This window comes from Stegodyphus dumicola, chromosome 10 (genome assembly GCF_044657685.1).
Source record: "Stegodyphus dumicola isolate Sdum_Otavi_A_Nest chromosome 10, ASM4465768v1".
NCBI classification, from domain to species: Eukaryota; Metazoa; Arthropoda; class Arachnida; order Araneae; family Eresidae; genus Stegodyphus; species Stegodyphus dumicola.
Genome location: NC_140777.1, coordinates 15,714,114 through 15,732,910, shown reverse-complemented (window position 1 = coordinate 15,732,910; position 18,797 = coordinate 15,714,114). Strand labels below are relative to the sequence as shown.

General features: G+C 30.4%; 1 protein-coding gene across 20 annotated transcripts in view; it reads left to right on the top strand.

Annotated features, from left to right (window-relative positions):
* LOC118193846 (bromodomain adjacent to zinc finger domain protein 2B-like) overlaps positions 1–18,797 on the top strand; it is a 356,880-nt gene that overhangs the window by 221,547 nt on the left and 116,536 nt on the right. For all 20 annotated transcript variants that reach the window (XM_085824642.1, XM_085824639.1, XM_085824657.1 and 17 more), the window contains 3 exons: positions 1,998–2,118; positions 5,021–5,276; positions 8,809–9,066. In XM_085824642.1, coding sequence (XP_085680768.1) covers positions 1,998–2,118; positions 5,021–5,276; positions 8,809–9,066 — 635 coding nt within the window. The remainder of the gene's footprint in view (positions 1–1,997; positions 2,119–5,020; positions 5,277–8,808; positions 9,067–18,797) is intronic.

Here is an 18,797-nt window from a genome sequence, read left to right as displayed (position 1 = left end):
AGATGTATTAATACTAAATGTGAATATGATTCATTAAAAATTTTGGCCACCTTTAGTAAATGTTTTCTATTCCAAATAGGATCTTGATCCAAGGGTTGAAAATTGTTGTACTAAATCAGTCAGAGTTTAAAAATTTTTTGGTTGCAAAAAAGATTTTATTAAGTAACTGCTTTGGCACTTTTTTATCATAGATCTCCAATCGATGATATATTAACTTTTGAATATAACCCGAGAGTGTGTTTTTCCAAAATTCAAAATCTATATGCCAGCCGAAATGGGAGGGGTTGGATTTTTTAAACATGTTGCCATGAGGTTGAAAATGTTGCCAAGTAGGTAAAATTGTAAGGATCTTAAGTTTTACTAACATTTATTTTATTTTAAATCTTTACTATCACTTCTTATTTTCTACTTCCGGCCAGAATTAAAAGCTTTAACTTATTTATGCAAATTTGTCTTGCGAACGCCAAGTACTTAAGTTGTGGCTTTTTGCCAAGCAAGAGACAGGAAGGAGTGATTAGGAGCAGGCCGCTTGCCATAGCAGTTTTACTCGGTTGCTGGTTGCCTTCAAGGCCAGAGGTTTAATCCTCTTGATAATTTTAAACGTATTGTAGTGTTAACAGTTCTCTGTACTACATACGGCCTTTCTGTTAATATACGGCCAATCTTCAAGTAGGCACTTGTTTATTAATCCAAAGTTAGTTTAGTTAGAGTTTAGTTAATATTTTTATATTCTTACGTTCAGACTACAAGTGGTTGGTCTCTGTATTCCAAAGTCCGGAAATCATTGTAAAGAGAGAAAAATAAAGGGTTTTCTTATACCCTTCCTGTGTATCTTGTCTACTTCCCACATTTATTGAACATAGCTTTAGTAAGCTCCCTGTTCCGAGTCAGGTCATTTAATGTTCCCAAAGAAAGTAAGGAGGAACATAGAACCTGATAAAATGAGTAAAATCTTTTCCAATCAAGTTGCTGTAAAGTAAAATCTCCAGACACTAACAATGGTTGTTTAATTCTGGTAACTCTTTGCTGAAGCTAACACATTTATTCCATTCATTAATTGTCTTGTAAACAGTCTGTGGTATCTCTACTAGTCTTATTTTATGTGAATTCCCTCCCCTCTGTGTTTATCTGAAAGATAAGCTGGAAGAAAAATTCTTATATGGCAAATTTCAAACATTAGATGATTTTATTTGCTAAAAATAATAACAGTATGGTTGCTCTGCGTTTCTTCATGAATGAGAAACAAGTTTGAGATTTCTCTAAAAGATTTATTGTTTTGAAGATTATGCAACTAACCAGCATTATAAACAATTTCAATAATAATATAACACATTTTCAAAAAATGGCTATCTTATTTCATGTAAAATTAATTCTTTTATAAACTAAAGAAATAAAAAAGTGTGATATTTAGAGCGATTTATTGCTCATGTTCAGTTAAGAGAAAAGTACTTATGTTTTTTGCGAATTAGTGGACCCTTCCTCATATAAGCAGATTTCCCATAATTTAGCTTTAGAAAAAAGTTCCAAAAATTCTCAGATTATACACAGAAATATATGTTATTCTCTTTTTTAATTCATTTTTATGCTCATTCTTTTTTTTTTTTTATTCAATTTGCCTTCCATTTAGGTAATGTATGAGTTTAAAAATTGAAATGTTTTTACAGTAGTCTCTACATCTGTATTTGTTCTTAGTAAGATTTATTATTAGCCTTGAGATCTGAGCCCGTTATATAACATCTTATTATAAAATGAGGTATGCAGTTTCAATGTGTACTGTTTTATGGAATGAGTCTGACTGGCCACTTAAAACAGGCAACCCAGACATCCATATTTTGGAAAAACTTAAGAAAAACAAATGGTGAATTCAACAACTTGATGATTGGAGAGGGAGAAATTTGTATTAAATTTGATAAATAAATTCATAATACTATGAGTTTTTTATGCTGCCACAGTGTATACATATATATCATAAAAATATTTTACCTTATTTATTGCAGGTATACCTAGTCCCCAAACACTCTGCAAAACAAATGCATTGCCTAATTTAGTTGGTGTTTCCGCAAAGAAAATAACAAAGGTGAAAATTTCTGAGAAGGAAACTAATCATGCAAAATCTAGGTAAGCCTTTGTTAAACAAAAAATAATAATATTCGATTTCTAATCTTTGAAATCTTTTTGCAAAAATTATCATCTAGTGTCAAAAGGTTTAAAATTATGTTAGCGAATCTTATCTAAACATTTATCTTAGGACTCTTATAATTAAATTCTGAGTGCAATCTTTTTAATGCTTAAGAAGTAACTTTTTAATGTTTAATGTATATTTAAGAGCTTTTGAAGGAATCTCTTGAAATTTTTAATTTGGAACTAAAGTCAAATACAGTCAAAAGTCGTTAATTCGGACACCCATAATTCGGAATGATCTATAATCCGGACCTCAAAACTAAAAACTTTCTGCACATGCGCATAGGCATTTAAGCGTGCACATAAGACCTTTTACGACTGCGCATATGAGTGTGCGCAAGTGCAGAATACGTTTTCGCGTGCGCGTTTTATATATAATGGACGTATAAGCTAAAATTATCTAATTATCTATTTCAGTTAATGTTGATGATTGCATTGTTCCTTAATTTTCAAATTGGATCCGGCTTATTATTTTTTGCATGACTGTAAGAGCAATTTTATAAAAGTAAGCTTAAACTTTCGATTATATGAAATAGAATTTCCGATATATATTTGTTAATATGTAAAGGATCTAAAGCGAATGTATGTTTTGAAATCCGAAATCTGTTTATCAATTTCACGCTGCTCGGCGGGGGGAACGCCGCGGCGGGCGCGTAATGAATTGGAAGTTGATCTGTCAGCACTATCCTTATCTTCAGCGCAGATGTTTTTATTTTATTTGGCTTATAATTCCTTACCAAATGTAGTATTTCATCTCGATATGCTCCGTCATTGATATGATTTAAAACAAGTTCCTCGTCATTATAATTGGCTTAAGTGACAGAGGTTATTGAACACGAAAAAATTTCGATTGACAAATTAGTCGGTGTTCTCCACACACCAATTATAGGACTTGAACAGCGGAACTTTGTAACTGAACAAGAAATTATGTCTGTTTAATAGAATTAAAGAGAAAGTATTATCACATGAAACGAAGCAAAACTTAAACAACTTACATTGAAAGAAATGTTTAATAAAGTAAACAAATAAATATTAAGCTTTTTCTTTTTGCAAATTTTGATACCCTTTAGATCATAATTGTTCTTTATTTCATAAATTACGGTTTCATATTTTTAATTTTAGAATTTCTGCATGCCATCTTACGAGATTTAAACTGATGATCTATAATCCGGAAAAATCGATAATCCGGAATCGCCGAAGTCCCGATGAGTCCAGATTAACAACTTTTGACTTTATATTAATGCAGCTGCTTTGTAGAAGGTTTCCAAAATTTTAAGAATATACCAAAATGTGGGAGCCATGTGTGTTAACAATTCTTAAGTCTTATGCACATTTTCTACTGTAATGGATTGATTGTCTGCTACGTACAAAACCCAAAATAGGGGAGGAAAACTGCTGTAATATATATATAAAAAAAAAAGTTATTTTTTGATACTGTGCTTATTTTATAAAAATGTGACTTTTCATGTATTTTTTATATTAAAGTTAGAAAAGCCAAATAAATGAAAGAAGAAATTTTCGGTTTAAATTTATAAAAAACAGTTATCATATTTGGAGGATCAAAGTTTAGGAAATGTTGATTAATATCAAAACTTGAATTAATTTTTTATATTCATAAACTAAAAACAAATGCTTAACATCTAAGTAAAAGGTGGACCACTTTTGCATCCGCCCTTCCCTGTCATCTGAAACTATGAAATTTCCCTCCGATTGAGAACCTTTGTCTTATCTGATTATGAAATCTCATTGAGCATGAAAGTTGGCAGAGATTCCATCGAACTTGTACCAGTCATTTCAGTAGGAGTTTGAACGAACTGATTGCTCTTTAGTTAGATGCTCAAAAGCTACAAGTTATGGATATAAAAATAGATAGAATTTAAAAACTTAAAATGCTTGTCATAATTTTACAAGATACAAGTTATGGATATAAAAATACATAGCATTTAAAAGCGTAAAATGCTTGTCATAATTTTTCATGTTGCATCACCATTATTTATCTGTATTCAATATTATTTATCTGTTTGTTATTTATCAGACAGTTTTATAAATAGATAAATCTATAACCTTAAAGCTGCATATTGTGCCTGTTAACACATACATTTCTTGATGCCAGAGTTCTTGTATTTTTGTAATTACTCCACTAAATGCTGTTACATTAAGGGCAAGTTCCATATTTTAATAATGCAAGGGAAAAACAGATAAATAGCAGTTAAGTTATATCCTTCTTAACAAAAACTAAACTGGCTTATCAAGAATTAATCAAGGTTACATAAAATCAAGTTGAACAGCTTTTGATTGTATTGTGATATCGTGGTCACTATTTACTAGTGCAAAATCACACTAATTTGGAGACAGCTTTGTTTAATCTGAATTGTAGTCCTATACACACAATCTCTCATTTGTTCAATTTTTTGTTAAAAAAAAGTTAAAATATTAAAAAATATTCTGATTAGTTGAATGTGGATAGCTAGGTTTTAACTGTATTAATTATTGTCAAATCGTAAATGAAACGTCATCACATATGAATTTGTAATTACAGTTGTTAATTTTTTCTTCATTTTCTTTTACTTTGTATTTAGGAATCACTAAGAAACATTTCTTGATTTAATGTTTTAAGTAATATTCTACGTGTTGGCCAGTTTGACTAGCATGCAAAATTTTTAACCATGTATTTTGCTGTTAAATTATAATTTCAGGTTATTGAATCCATTCAGTTTCTTTTTAAAAAATTTTAAGACAATGTATAGATTGTTTCTGTCATTCTTCATAAATTATTTTCAGGTTTTGTTATTGAAACCTGCAAGTATTAAATGAGTAATTATGTGTCTCTATTTTTCAGCGAAAAATCTAAAGCTGCTACAAATAGCATCTCTTCCTCGTTATCAGGAGTTTCTACTGTCTCAGGGAATCCAATGGCAAAATCGACCTCAAAAAAATCTACAGAAGCTGTAAATGAACAAATTGTTAGGTTTTTACCAGCACCAGAAAAACCTCCTACTAAACGTAAAAGTAAACCAAAAAGCTCTAAACCAGATGCTGCCAAAAATGGAAAGAAGGTTAAAGCAGAAAAGAAACAAGTCAAACGACCTAAAGAGGTAGCGTATTTGAAACTATTATTTTATATGAAGTTGCAAAAATAACACAAATTTCTGAGTCATTATCACTTGATTCATTAATGAGTAATGAAAATAATACATCTTCACCACATGGCTATTTTATCTAAATAAAAAATTAATTTTATGATCTCAAAAACTTTGATTTTTTTTGGGGGGGGCAGGGATGCTGTAAAAGAAGGACCTTAATAGCCTTCGATATTGATAGAATTTGATTTAAAATGTATGACAAACTGTATTATTAGTTTTTTTTTTAAATTTTAAATTTTATATTGCAAATCATTTCATAGTTGTGGATTCAAAAATTAGTTAATATAATTATAAATCATAAATAATGATATTTGCTTTGAGACAATAAAGTATAGATATTTTATGTTTTGATTCTTTGAATTATTAACAATTGGAATTTTTTATTTTACATTGGAGTTTTATAATGTATCTTATACAGTCAAAAGTCGTTAATACGGACTCGTCGGAACTTCGGCGATTCCGGATTAACGATTTTTCCGGATTATAGATCATCAGTTTAAATCTGGTAAGATGGCATGCAGAAATTATAAAATTAAAAATATGAAACCGTAATTTATGAAATAAAGAGCAATTATGATCTAAAGGATATCAAAATTTACAAAAGAAAAGCTTAATATTTATTTGTTTACTTTATTAAACATTTCTTTCAACGCGCGCATGCATAAACCTTACATTAGGCATAGTCAAATTAGAAAATTCCAACCAGAAAACTATTTGACGTATATTCGTGATATTTATAATGACGAGGAATTTGATTTAAATCAAAGATGGAGTACATCGATATGAAATGCTACATTTAGTAAGGAATTATAAGCCAAATAAAATAAAAACATCTATTCTAAAGATAAGGATAGTGCTGACAGATCAACTTCCAATTCATTGCCCCCCCCCCACAGAGCAGCGTGAAATTGATAAACAGATTTTTCGAAATGGTTAGAGAAACAAAGGATATGCCTTTATCCATTTTTTCCAGCAATTCCACTTTTTGTTTAATGGACTTCGAAACATACTTTCGCTTTGTAGATCCTTTACATATTAGTAAATATATATCGGAAATTCTATTTGACATAATCGAAAGTTCAAGCTTACTTTTATAAAATTGCTCTAACAGTCTGCAAAAAATAATAAGCCGGACCCAATTCGAAGATTAAGGAACAACGCAATCTGCAACATAAACTGAATTAGATAATTTTAGCTTAGCTTATACTGTCCGTCATACATTAAACGCGCGCGCACACGCATATTCGTAGACGTAAATGTGTTACGCGCATGGGTAAACATCTATGCGCATGCATCAACGCCACACATGCGCAGAAAGTTTGTAGCTTTGAGGTCCGGATTATAGATCATTCCGGATTATGGGTGTCCGAATTAACGACTTTTGACTGTATTGGAATTTCATTGACATCCTATATTAGGTGCATCTTGCTATTTTTGATATTTATATCCAAAGTTGTAGTTGGTTTGTTGATTTTCTTTTACTTACTTTTACCATTTATAATTTAAAATTTCTTTTCATAGAAGTCAAATGCCTGAGGTAATTTATATTTGTAGAATTATTTTTATTGTTAATTATAAAGCATTTGGATTACTACAAAAAACTCGTTCATTTTATGAAAATCAGTTGTTTTCCTAATTCAAGGCTATTTGCAATCTGAATAAAGCCAGAATTCTGGATTTTTAATCTTTTCAAATCTGGAGTTTCTAGATTTGTTTAATGTGAGAAACTAATTATGTTTCTCAAAATTTCTTTTAAAAAATGTGCATACAAAGATTACATGAATTTAAAACTTTAAAACTGTTGACAGAAACTGAAATTACTTGAACCCATTGTTTACATATCATTATATTCAGTCAGTCAGAGAAGAAGTTTTTCTCGTACAGAAAAGTTATTTTTTACTGTTTGCCTTGTAGAGAAATGAAAAATAAACTGCTGAATTTTTGGGCTGTAGTGTTCAGGCTAAAAGAAGATGGAAAGTCGGGAATACCCAATATTTCAACTGGAATACCAACGTTCTTGAACATTTATAGCACATATATTGCACAAATTCTGAAATATTATTTATTCTCATTGCACAAAGTACATGCTTTTGAGTTAGAAAATGCATCTGAAGATTCATTTGGTAAAAATTTTAGGGATATTTTTAGGAATAACTGGACAGCTCACCAATATGTCTTACATTCTATGAACCATTCTCTTCTTTTCAGCAGTTCCTCATTTCCAGTACTTAAGAAACATACTTCAAGCTCCATTCTGACATTTAAAGGGTTAAAAGCCAAAATGTCTTGCTGATCATACTGAACTTTCAGTTATAAAGAAAGTAGCAATGCTGCTTCCTTCCCTTAGAGGGGGGGGGAAAGAAGAAAGAAAGAAAGAAAGAAAGCTAAACCATAGCTAATTGTATGAAAAGTTGTAAATCAAATTCATTTTCAATAAATTCAAAAAATTATATTTTGCTGCTGTAATTCGATTGTTTGAAAATATATGTATGTGTTATCTCATTAATAGTCTGCTTTATTTGAAATTTTGTCAGATTTTTCCTTCACAGTAGTTTTTAAGATTTGTGAAATCAGATTGTAAACACCCCTGTTAATTATTTCAGGCTGAATAATTAGGAAAGCAACTGATACTTCTGCTATAGTTTAAATAATATATTGTTTGAGTATGGCATCAGTCACATTATATAAATTTGATTGTTTTAAGAAAAAAAAAAAAAAATTACAGTGTGCTTTAATTGTGTATGAATTTGCACTTGCACATGAGAAAAGTGTAGACAACAGTTTCCACTCCCAATTTATGCTGTTACCTGTCTAGGATAAATAATAGCTTCAACTATTCTGCAGTGTTTTTGATGCAAATCTTGGTGGAAAGTATTTTAATATTTTTCAATATTATTTATCTCTTGACGTAAAGAGATGATGCTGGTAAGAGATATATAATAATTTTCAAGTTTTTGCATATTGCAATATAAAAAACTGGATTAGTATTGCAATATAATTCAAAGCTGCTAACTCTCCTACTTCTCGTGTATATTTGGAAAGTGCAAAAATGTATATCATAATTCTATAAAAGTATTTAATGTTTTTAATTAGCATGGTCTAGCATGAATTAAATTCATTTTGGTTTAACTGAATCAGACTGAAAAATAAACTAATAATATTAAGAACTGCATCTATGGCAGTTCATTCAATAATAGACAGATTAAATTTGAAAAATAAATATTTTCTTTTTTTCCCCCTTCAAATAACAAGACCTGAACAAAAAGTGAAACAATGCAAAATCATTTTTTGAGACTAATAACCATTTTGGGATTAAAAGGGAAAGGAGGAAAAAGAAGAAATTTTCAGCCTCTTTTAACATGTATAATAATAAGTACATGCACTGTTTTGCTGTTTTTATGATTTGTATTGAATTGTTATACATATGAGTATCTGTTTCAATAGTTTTTGTCCCCTTTACTTATTCTGATATTTTTACTTTCAGAAAAAATCTAAGAAGTCCAGTGAAAGGTTCTCTGGTTCCGAGAGTGAAAGCCACATGGATTCGAGCTGTAGTAGCTCGGGTGCCGAAAGCTCCGGCGCTGCGAGCTCCAGTTCTAGTGATTCTAGCGACGATGAAGAACGAGAGAAGCAGCAGAAACAGCTAGCAAGATTGAAAAAACAGCAACAGGAACTCAGACGAAAAGTGCAGGAATTGAAGCAGGCATCTCACGATAGTGTGCATCAAAAGCCTGAAGCACATGTAAGTGTTGAATGAATACTATATGTATTTGTAGAAGATAAAACATGAAACCAATGTTATGCTGTAAACTGATGCTTAAGGAATAAAAATCTCACAAAACTAAATGTTTATCCTCTGTGGCTTTTCCTGTCTTATTTACAAATCAAATTATAGCTGCAACATTGAGTTAATGTGTTGTATATACATGCAGTTGCTGCAGATTGTGCTTTAATTGGCCAACTGTGCAGATATTTTCTAGCCACATCATATGACTTTAGCATTATTGTTACAAAGCAAGTGCTCTGTGTGTGTTTTGAATTTAAGTGAAAGCTGAATTCTGGCTTTGTGTAGACAGTCAAATGACTTATCATTCTGTCCAGATAAGTTGCTTCAGACGCAGTAAAAATTAACCCCATTTTTTAGCATTTGTTATTTGGTAATTAAAAAGGGGTAACAAACATATCAGTGAATTGCTGTTATTTGGTAAAGGCGTAACAAACTATATAGCTCATGCAATACAAAATATGTCTCGCCATTTCTTGTGAAATTTAACAAAGCAGAAGATTCAAAGTAAAATTTAAGCAATTAAAGTATTCAGTTCACTTATCCAAGTTCCACTGTGAGCTTTGGCTCACACTCTTTAATCACACAAGCAAAATATGGCTAGCGGAGGCTAAAGTTGGTTCAGGTAAAGCTAAGAGCTGGTCAGATATGGATCAAAGAAGGTCATTGGTAACTGCAGAATGTTCTCCCTTAACTTCTAGAACTCTGCGCTTAGATATGGTAACTTTTATTCTTTTGGGAGCTTCCAAAAGTAGAAAAGATGTTAAAGATAAAAATAATAAGGTAGCGGCATAATGAAAAAATAAAAGCTAACAAAATTTTCTATGTGGAAGTAGGGCCATAATTACTCCCAGCTCCCCCTAAGTGAGGAGAATTTTTTTTTTAAATTCAATATTTCATTGTAAAACTCTGGAAAATTAAACTTGATTAACAATATTTAATTTTCATTTTTTAAGCAGAATTGCTGATAATCACAGTTCAGTTTCGTTGAGTTTTTCCTGATGTATGCACAGCATGTTTCATAAACTTAATGGTTCCTGTGAATATCGCTAATGCTGCACGATCGTTTTTAAAACTGAAATTAATATAAAAAAAATATTTGCAAAAAATTCTAAAAATTTAAATACTTAATACATTCTAAAAAAATTAACCTTGATAAAATAATTAATGAGTTTTCTTTCGTAACAGTTAGAAAATAGAGATTTTTGTAATCCAAGTGTACTGAATAATTTGCTAGTAAAACATTTTATGTTAATTATATCGCATATATATCATAATATGCACTGTAGGACATCAAATAGCTTCGGATATCATTTTCTAATTGACTTAATAGGATTAAACAGGAATCAAAAGTAGCATATAATCACATACATCAAGGAGACATTTATCAAAAGTATTTTTGTTTGCTTATATTAGTGATATAGAGTATTAATAAAGTGATAATTTATAACTAAAAAAAAGTGGTTAAGGTTTAAGAAACAGTGAATAATAAAGAGGTTAAAGTTAAGAGAAACGAGAGGTTAGGGTGGTTAAGAAATAATAAAGAGGGGGCTACATTATCATCATCTGTTGCCCTGCCCCCCCAAAGTCTAGTTAGATCATGTGGGGAAAGTATTCTAAATACACTTAAATCATTAGTAAGGTAAAAGAAATCAGAAGATTGATATAAATTCCAAACTGAAATGTGGAATCAAATAATGATGTACTTAAGAATCGGAGAATATATAAAATTAAAATTAAGGGACATTAAGAGCAGAAAAGTATCCTTAAAAATAAAAGGAAAGGGGTTGATAATAATTTGCCTTATTTTATTAGCATAAATATGATACATTTGGTATTAAAAATCAAATTTATTAAGTAATAAAACAACAATGGTTTTACGAATAAAAATTCAATCTTGGTTCCCTAAATATATGTATGCATGGGCATAAGTAATGATAAGTAATTAATTATACAGTACAAAGTCTTTAATCCGGAACTCAAAGCTACAAACTTTTTGTGCATGCATAGCGTTTACGCACATTTAATGTATAACAGATGGCATAAGCTAGGCTAAAATTATCTAATTATCTATTTCAATTAATGTTGCAGATTGCATTGTTTCTTAATCTTCTAATTGGGTCCGGCTTATTATTTTTTTGCAGACTGTTAGAGCAATTCTATAAAAAGTAAGCTTGAACTTTCGATTATGTCAAAAAGAGTTTCCGATTCTGCAGCTGCCGAAGGATCTACAAAGCGAAAGCATGTTTCGATGTCTAGCAAACAAAAAGTGGAATTGCTGCAAAAAAATGGATAAAGGCATGAAGAAAGTGACAGAGAGGTTAGTGAAAACGAAAAAAATTGCGATTGACAAGTTAGTCGGTATTCTCAGCACAGCAATTACAGGACTTGAACAGCAGAACTATGTAACTGAATAAGAAATTATGTCTGTTTATAGAATTAAAGAGAAAGTATTAGCACATAAAATGAAGCAACTTAAACAACTTAGCATTGAAAGAAATGTTTAATAAAGTAAACAAATAAATATTAAGTATTTTTTGTAAATTTTGATATCCTTTAGATCATAATTGCTCTTTATTTCACAAATTACGGTTTCATATTTTTAATTTTATAATTTCTGCATGCCATTTTGCCAGATTTAAATTGATGATCTATAATCCAGAAAAACCCCTAATCCGGAACCGCCGAAGTCCCGACGATTCCGGATTAAAGACTTTGTACTGTAATATTTAAGTAATCAAAATGATGTTAAGAATCAAGTAGTTTGCCAAAGATTTACTTTGCAAAGAGGCATTAAGGATATGCTTACATAGATGTAAAAGAAAATATGTGTAATTAACTTTACAGTGAAAGAAATTTAAAATTGTTGTGTTACGAGAGAATTTGGGAGAAGTACATGGATATGAAGTGTATCTTCTCTGGAAAAATTGCCAGATTTAATGGCTCTTTTTCATTAGTGCTTCTGCTTTAGAGCATTTTGATTTAAAAAAAAAAAAATTTTTTTTTCTTTAATTTAAAAGAGCTAAAACTACAGAAATCTTAAAAATTGGGTTGTGTTAAAATCGCATGTAAGATGTAAGTTTAGCATTTCTATTGATAATGTTTAGCATTCTATTGTTTAAGTTTAGCATTTCTATTGATAATAATAGACATAATTTATTTCAATTTATCTTCTTATATTATCTGAAATGGTACCTAAACATGTTAGCTACTGGCTTGTGTTTGGTTTTGCTTTTTGTGATCTTTGATATTGTTATCTAGGATATACCTAGTGTGTACAGCCTTTTAAAGTTTTGAAACAGTTTAAATCTGATGGATTTTGGCATCACTTTTGTCAGTTTCCTAAAACCATGCAAGATAAACTGTATCAACCCTCTGAGCATTATGACCGGGTTTATCCGGTTATCAGAAGTAACTTGGTATATATTAGCTTATAATTTATGGTAATTTGCTTTCTTACTTTCTTAAATATCATCTTGATGAATGTAAGTTTATGAAAACTATGCAGACTAAAATAAGTAATTATACAAACTAAATTAATAAGTGCTGTTTAGTACTGGTCTTCATGACAGATCTAAAATCCTGTGCTACTCAGAGGGTTAAAAAATAACTTATTAACGCTTGCTACTTGCTAATATATATATATAGAGAGAGAGAGAGCATGTAATCAGCATTCTTCACCAATTCCATATTTTAATTATAGAAAATTTTTGACATCAGAATTTGCACAAATAAATCTTCTTTACAAATAGATGAGTAATTTCACTTTAAAATTCCTTATATTATCAATATCAGTGAATTGCTGTTATTTGGTAATTAAAAAGGTGTAAAGATTTTTAAAATATTAAACTATGGATTGTCATAAAGTTCATATTGATTTTTTTCATATATTGTGAATAAAATAATAAAAATTACCCAGTTTCTGCTGAAAATAGTTGAATTCCATACAATAATTTTCCAGAGTTTCTCAGGAATGCTGATACTGATTAGAGCAGTGGTTCTCCCCCCTGTTCAGAACCCCTGGATTAGAGGACCAGAAAAGCTTAACTATTGTAACTATTCGTTTATTCGAGCTTGAGAACTGGGCTAGTTAGCTCAAGTTTGTCATAGGTACAATGCTAAAAGCACATCTTTAAAGTAAAATCCTTTTACAAGAGCAGGTTTGTGTCTACTGTAGTAGAGAGAGAGAGGTCTTTACAGTGATTTCAGAAGCCTTTGAAATGACTTTCTCTTCAGCCAGCATTGCATTTCTTAAGTCTTCTATGCTGAAAGATAGATGACCCTTAATTCAGGGACCAAGTTGAAATCACAAGATTTTAGGCCATGCAAATTATAATGATTCTAGTGAGGGGGATATTTTATTTTAAAAATGTATGCAAACCAGAAATGGCCTGTGTTGTTTTATTAACAAAATTTATGACTTGGCTTTCCAAAATTAAAATTCAAGACTATTATTTCTTTTGATGTCAAGAACACCTGTAGTATAACTTTGTATTTACTGCAAAAAGAATTTGTTGACTTTTTTGTAGCTGATGCTTGACTTGTTCTTCAACTTCTGTGGATTTCACTAGAATTTAATTACCACAAATGTATTTCAGCCACCCAGGTGATATAGTGGTTAAGAGAGCTGTCTACTGTGGTACCAAACGGCCTGAGTTCGAATCTCAGAGAGGGCATGATTGTAATTATTTGTCCCTTCAAAGGAGGCAGTGATGGCTGCCTATTAGATGCCTGCACAATAAAATGGCCACCATTTCTGGCCTTAGACGTGCCCTACCCTGAATAGGCAAGAGCCTGCCATTGGATTAACAAACCAAATAATAATAATAATAAAAATATGTTTCAGCATTTCATAATATGCGCAGGAGTTTTTCTAGACATAAAATACCTACATTAATCCATGGCTATCAGTGCATGCCATGTTTCACACATTGCCAAACAAAACATCTGTCTTATAATATGCAGGGCATTTCATACCATAATTTGACACAAACTTCTTGTCACTGAGGGGATATAAGACTGTCATTCAGTCAATGCATTCCAAAATAATTTTCTATGAATAGACATTTTCTTCACACACTTATAGATCAAATTTTACAACTTGAATGAGGGGAAGAACATTTAAAACCTAGAATTTTGCTAAATAATGACTGGTACGAAAGGAAAGAACCTTGCATGTCATATAGCAACCATAATTTTGGTGTTTGTAAAAATAATGAGTTTGTCATAATTGGTGATCATTAATTTCAAGAATTATTTACTACAAACTTTATACTCTATGTATGTGTGAAAGTTGAAATAGTAAGTAAAAGATAACTCTTAAAATAGACCCACCAGTTGCCAAGAGGTAAAGTCATGGACCACTGGGAGTTTAGCCTGGCATTGATTCCAGGCGAACTAGCTGGCTGCATAAGTGTTTTTGGGCTTTCCTTCCTATGTAACGTGGATATAAGTCAGTTTCCCTTAGAAATCCTCCGTGAAAGCAACCCTTCTGTAATGGCAAAGCATGTGAAGGCAGACAGCCCTCACATGCTTTGCCATTATCAAATAAGCCAAAACAAACTATTAAAATGTTTGACTCTTAAGAATAGTAGCTCCTGTTGAAAAAATGATTAAATTCACCATATCTCTCATACAGCCATCATTAATTAAAGAAGCCATATGTATAAAATGTAATTTGCTTTGGAATATGCCTGCTCCAGACTGCTTTTATGAGATTAAAGAACATCAGCAGTCAAATGTGTTGATTTTACATATATATTTTGGCAATTTCCCAAATTATTTGCTTCTTTAATAATTGGTCACGTAAAAGAAATTTTTAATGGTTTTTTTGTAGATAATTTACTATCAATAAAAAATCTGATGTGTACACCACATGACTTTCTTGTATGGAATATTAAATTATATGCATTTTTTCTTGCATTTCATTTAAACTTATTGGATTGAATTAAATCTACTTCGTTGACAACGCATAAACCACAATAGAATAAATGCTCTCTTTAAAATTCACTATATTTGTTTACCATAACGACACTCTGGCTAGGTTCACTTAACAGTATTATATTTCGTTCATATTATAACTCAGAATGCACAAAATTTATGTCATTTAAAGAATTATCTAATCGTTGCCGAATGTTCTATTCAAATACTATAATAAAGCTAGAACGATGTATAAAAGAAATTAAGCAAACAAAACAAAAAAGAAAGTTTTTCACAGACGATTGACTATTTCTCATTCAATTAATTCAGTTCTCACTTCACGACAAGGCAAAAATATATAAGAACTCAAAATATCTGTATTAAAAATTACGAAGTAAATCTTAAACACTTATTTCTTCGAAAAAATTCCAGAAAGGATTAAGTATGATTTAATTGGCAATAATAAATGAAGGCGTTATCTTTGTTGTTGCAAAGCTAAGTTTCTCTAGATTGGCAACAAATCCATTATTCTGCTATTTCAAATGTAAACAAGCAATGGCCGCCATCAAAAAAATTATTAGGCTTAACGTCACTTAAACAACTTTAAAATTGTTGATAATTCTAAAAATATTGAATACAGATTTACTAAAGGCATAAAAACTTTAACCAGAAGATAAGAACAACATAATTCAATCATTTTTAAAGCAAAAAATGCACAATTTACAAACATATAAGAGTAAAGAAACTGAGATCACTGAGCCGGGTAACAAAGTGGATATATATATATATATATGTATATATTAATATACATTTTTTGCAGCCGATTGCAAGCAAAATACGAGGTGCACATTTACATGTTATAACAGTCCTATATACAAAATTTCCAACGTTCTGATGCTACTCGTTTTTGAGTTATGCGAGATACGTACGTACGTACATGCGTTCGTACAGACGCTACGAAAAATTCTCTTAAGAATTCATTTTAAAGCAGTTTTATAATTTTTTTGGAAGAAAAATGTCTTTTATTCTGTCCTTATGTACAGATGTCATGCAAAAACATCGTTAAATTGCATTCAGTAGCGGTCAAAATGGATATTTTCTTTGAAATATGCTGCCTGAAACTTTTCGCGATTACAATACTTCCTTTCTACTTCGTACAAGGAAGTAAAATTGGTCAGATTCAGCCAGTTTATACACATTTTGTTGAATATATTTTTAGTTGGATGAATCAGTTGTTAAAAGTGAAACTGTAATATTCATTTAGGCAATTTACTGCCATTTAGTTGATAGCTAATAATCTCTTATTTAAGAACTGAACTAGTTGTTAAAATATTTAAGTGTCGTAACTGTATAGCAATTAGCCTCAATATTAAAGATTTGTGTAAGAATGGGCTTAAAGAAGTTGAGTAAGAACATAATCTGTCTCAGCTGTTATGCAAATTTGGCCAGAATGTATAAACTTTCATTACAGTAACATGTTTGTTTATTGAAATATGCATTTGATAATGAGTTTATTTTGCTGAAATAAACATTAAGATATATATGTGTTATAATTTATGTTTTTTTTTTGAAAAGTTATCACTGACCATCTAGCAACCCCATTGAAATCTAGTAGTTAAAACTGCATTTGAATTCTGACAAACATGTATGGATATTTTTGCTGATTTTCAGTGTATGTAATGTGACTGGAAACCAGTTTCCCTTTAAAAGTCCTCTGGAAAAGCCACCTTTAGCCCTAGGATGCTTTCTGTTATCTTATATAATCCAGTTGCTGATGTGAAAAGAATTGCAGTCCCATATATCTAACTTTATGCATTTTAATACTGTTTTATGAAAGTACTGGTAAATATGAACGTCAGATGCTTTTCAAATTTTTTTTATTTACCAGTTTAGATTTGATACAGGAAAATTAAGAGAATTTTGTTTGTGTGCCCATAGAATATATTATGTGTCATTTTACCCTTACAATTGTGGTTAGATGAATTTTAATTGTAATTTTTCTATTTTTCACTTCAATCTTTCAGTGGGTTTGTGTTAGAGGTACGGGGATTTGAGAATTTCTGATTCCAGTCTTCTGGATTGTCTAGGTCAAATTTGGAATCAGATTTGGTTGATAGTGTTCATATGTTTTGCCTAGTTAAGTAATTTTACTAATCTTTATTTCAATCTAGTATGAGTTTAAATCTCGAACTACCCATGTGTTTTATGTTAAAAACATTAAATTATTCAATACACAATTGCCAGCTCAGCTATAAAACATTAATTTTTATGTTGTGATCTGATTTGATGACTGGCAAAGGCCAAATATTTTAGTATTAGTTTCTGATTCAAATACCAGGTTAACATGTCAATGCTTGTGATGCATCTTTTCTTCTCTTTGTAGGTGTAATATTATTGTACTTCCTGAGCCACCTTTTTGGGACAAAAAGGTGGCTTCTATATTCATCTTCCTCTGAAATGGATTCTTTCATCTTAAACTCTTATTTAACATATTTCTGTATGAGATAGCTTGATGATTTGTCTTTGGTTATAAGCATATATTTGTATTGTACAGTTGACTTTTGCGCCATAATCTGTTACTTTAAAATAGGAGTTTCAAGGTTATTTTATATCTGATGTGACTGATAATCATTTGAACAATTGCTGCAGAAAACTGTTTTGAGTCTCTTCACTTTTTCTCCCCATTTCCATTCAGCATGTTTCAGTTCTGCTCTGAACCAAATTATAATGCAGTAAAATATTGAATTATTCGGGCATTTAAAACTAATTGCAAAGCATCATCATCAGTCAATTCTGTCATAAAATAGATTATGTATATGATCATAAGTTAATATTATAAAATGCTACATTGGCTTTGGTAGCACTGTACACAAATAAATATTATGGATTAAAGTACTGCTACATGGTTTTAATTTTTAATTATGAGATAGCTGAATAAATTAATAAAAACTTATACAGTTGTAAATTTATGTATTTTGCTTTTGGTTAATATATTTCTTTATTTTAAATATGTGTTCTTTAATTAATATTGAGAAAACTATCATTATTAGTTAGTCAAATACAGTGTGCTTTTGATTATCCAGGTGTGGATTATCTGTGGTTAGGTGCTTACACTCAATGCTGTGGGTAAGAGTAGCAAAAGCGTGGTTAAAAGTAAAATCAATAACATTGGTTTGATCATGGAGAAAAACTCTTCTTAATATATAGAAACCATAAATTTACTTAATGTTAAGAAATCCAGGCAACAATTGAAGTTCTGTGCAAAAAATTTTAAATAGCGATTGGGAAAACATTGAGGAATGGTTCGATGGCAATTTGACTGAGCCGGTCTTTCAAAGTGGGGGTGATGCATATATTATTTCAAATGTCACAAAAACAGAAGAGACAGAAAGTGGCACTGAAAATATGATTAAAGAAGATGCTGACATTACAATCTCAAAACAACAATGACTTTTGCAACTCTGTTGAACTTCATCGACAAAGACAGTAATGATAAAATAGCACTTCAAAAAATATACAGTGAAATTTGACAATTATTTAAATGTTCTCAAAAACATAGTAATTACTGATTTTTTTAAGAGATATATATATATAGTATGCATGAAAATTTACAATTTGGATGGATTATCCTTTTTTTTTTAATTATTCGTTACATACTTTCTTGGCATTAGTCCAGATAATTGAGACTAGATTGTATAACTTTTTTTTAAACAAGATCAGAATAAAAATGGATTCTAAGTGATTAAATTTGAAACATAGGTTGTCAGATC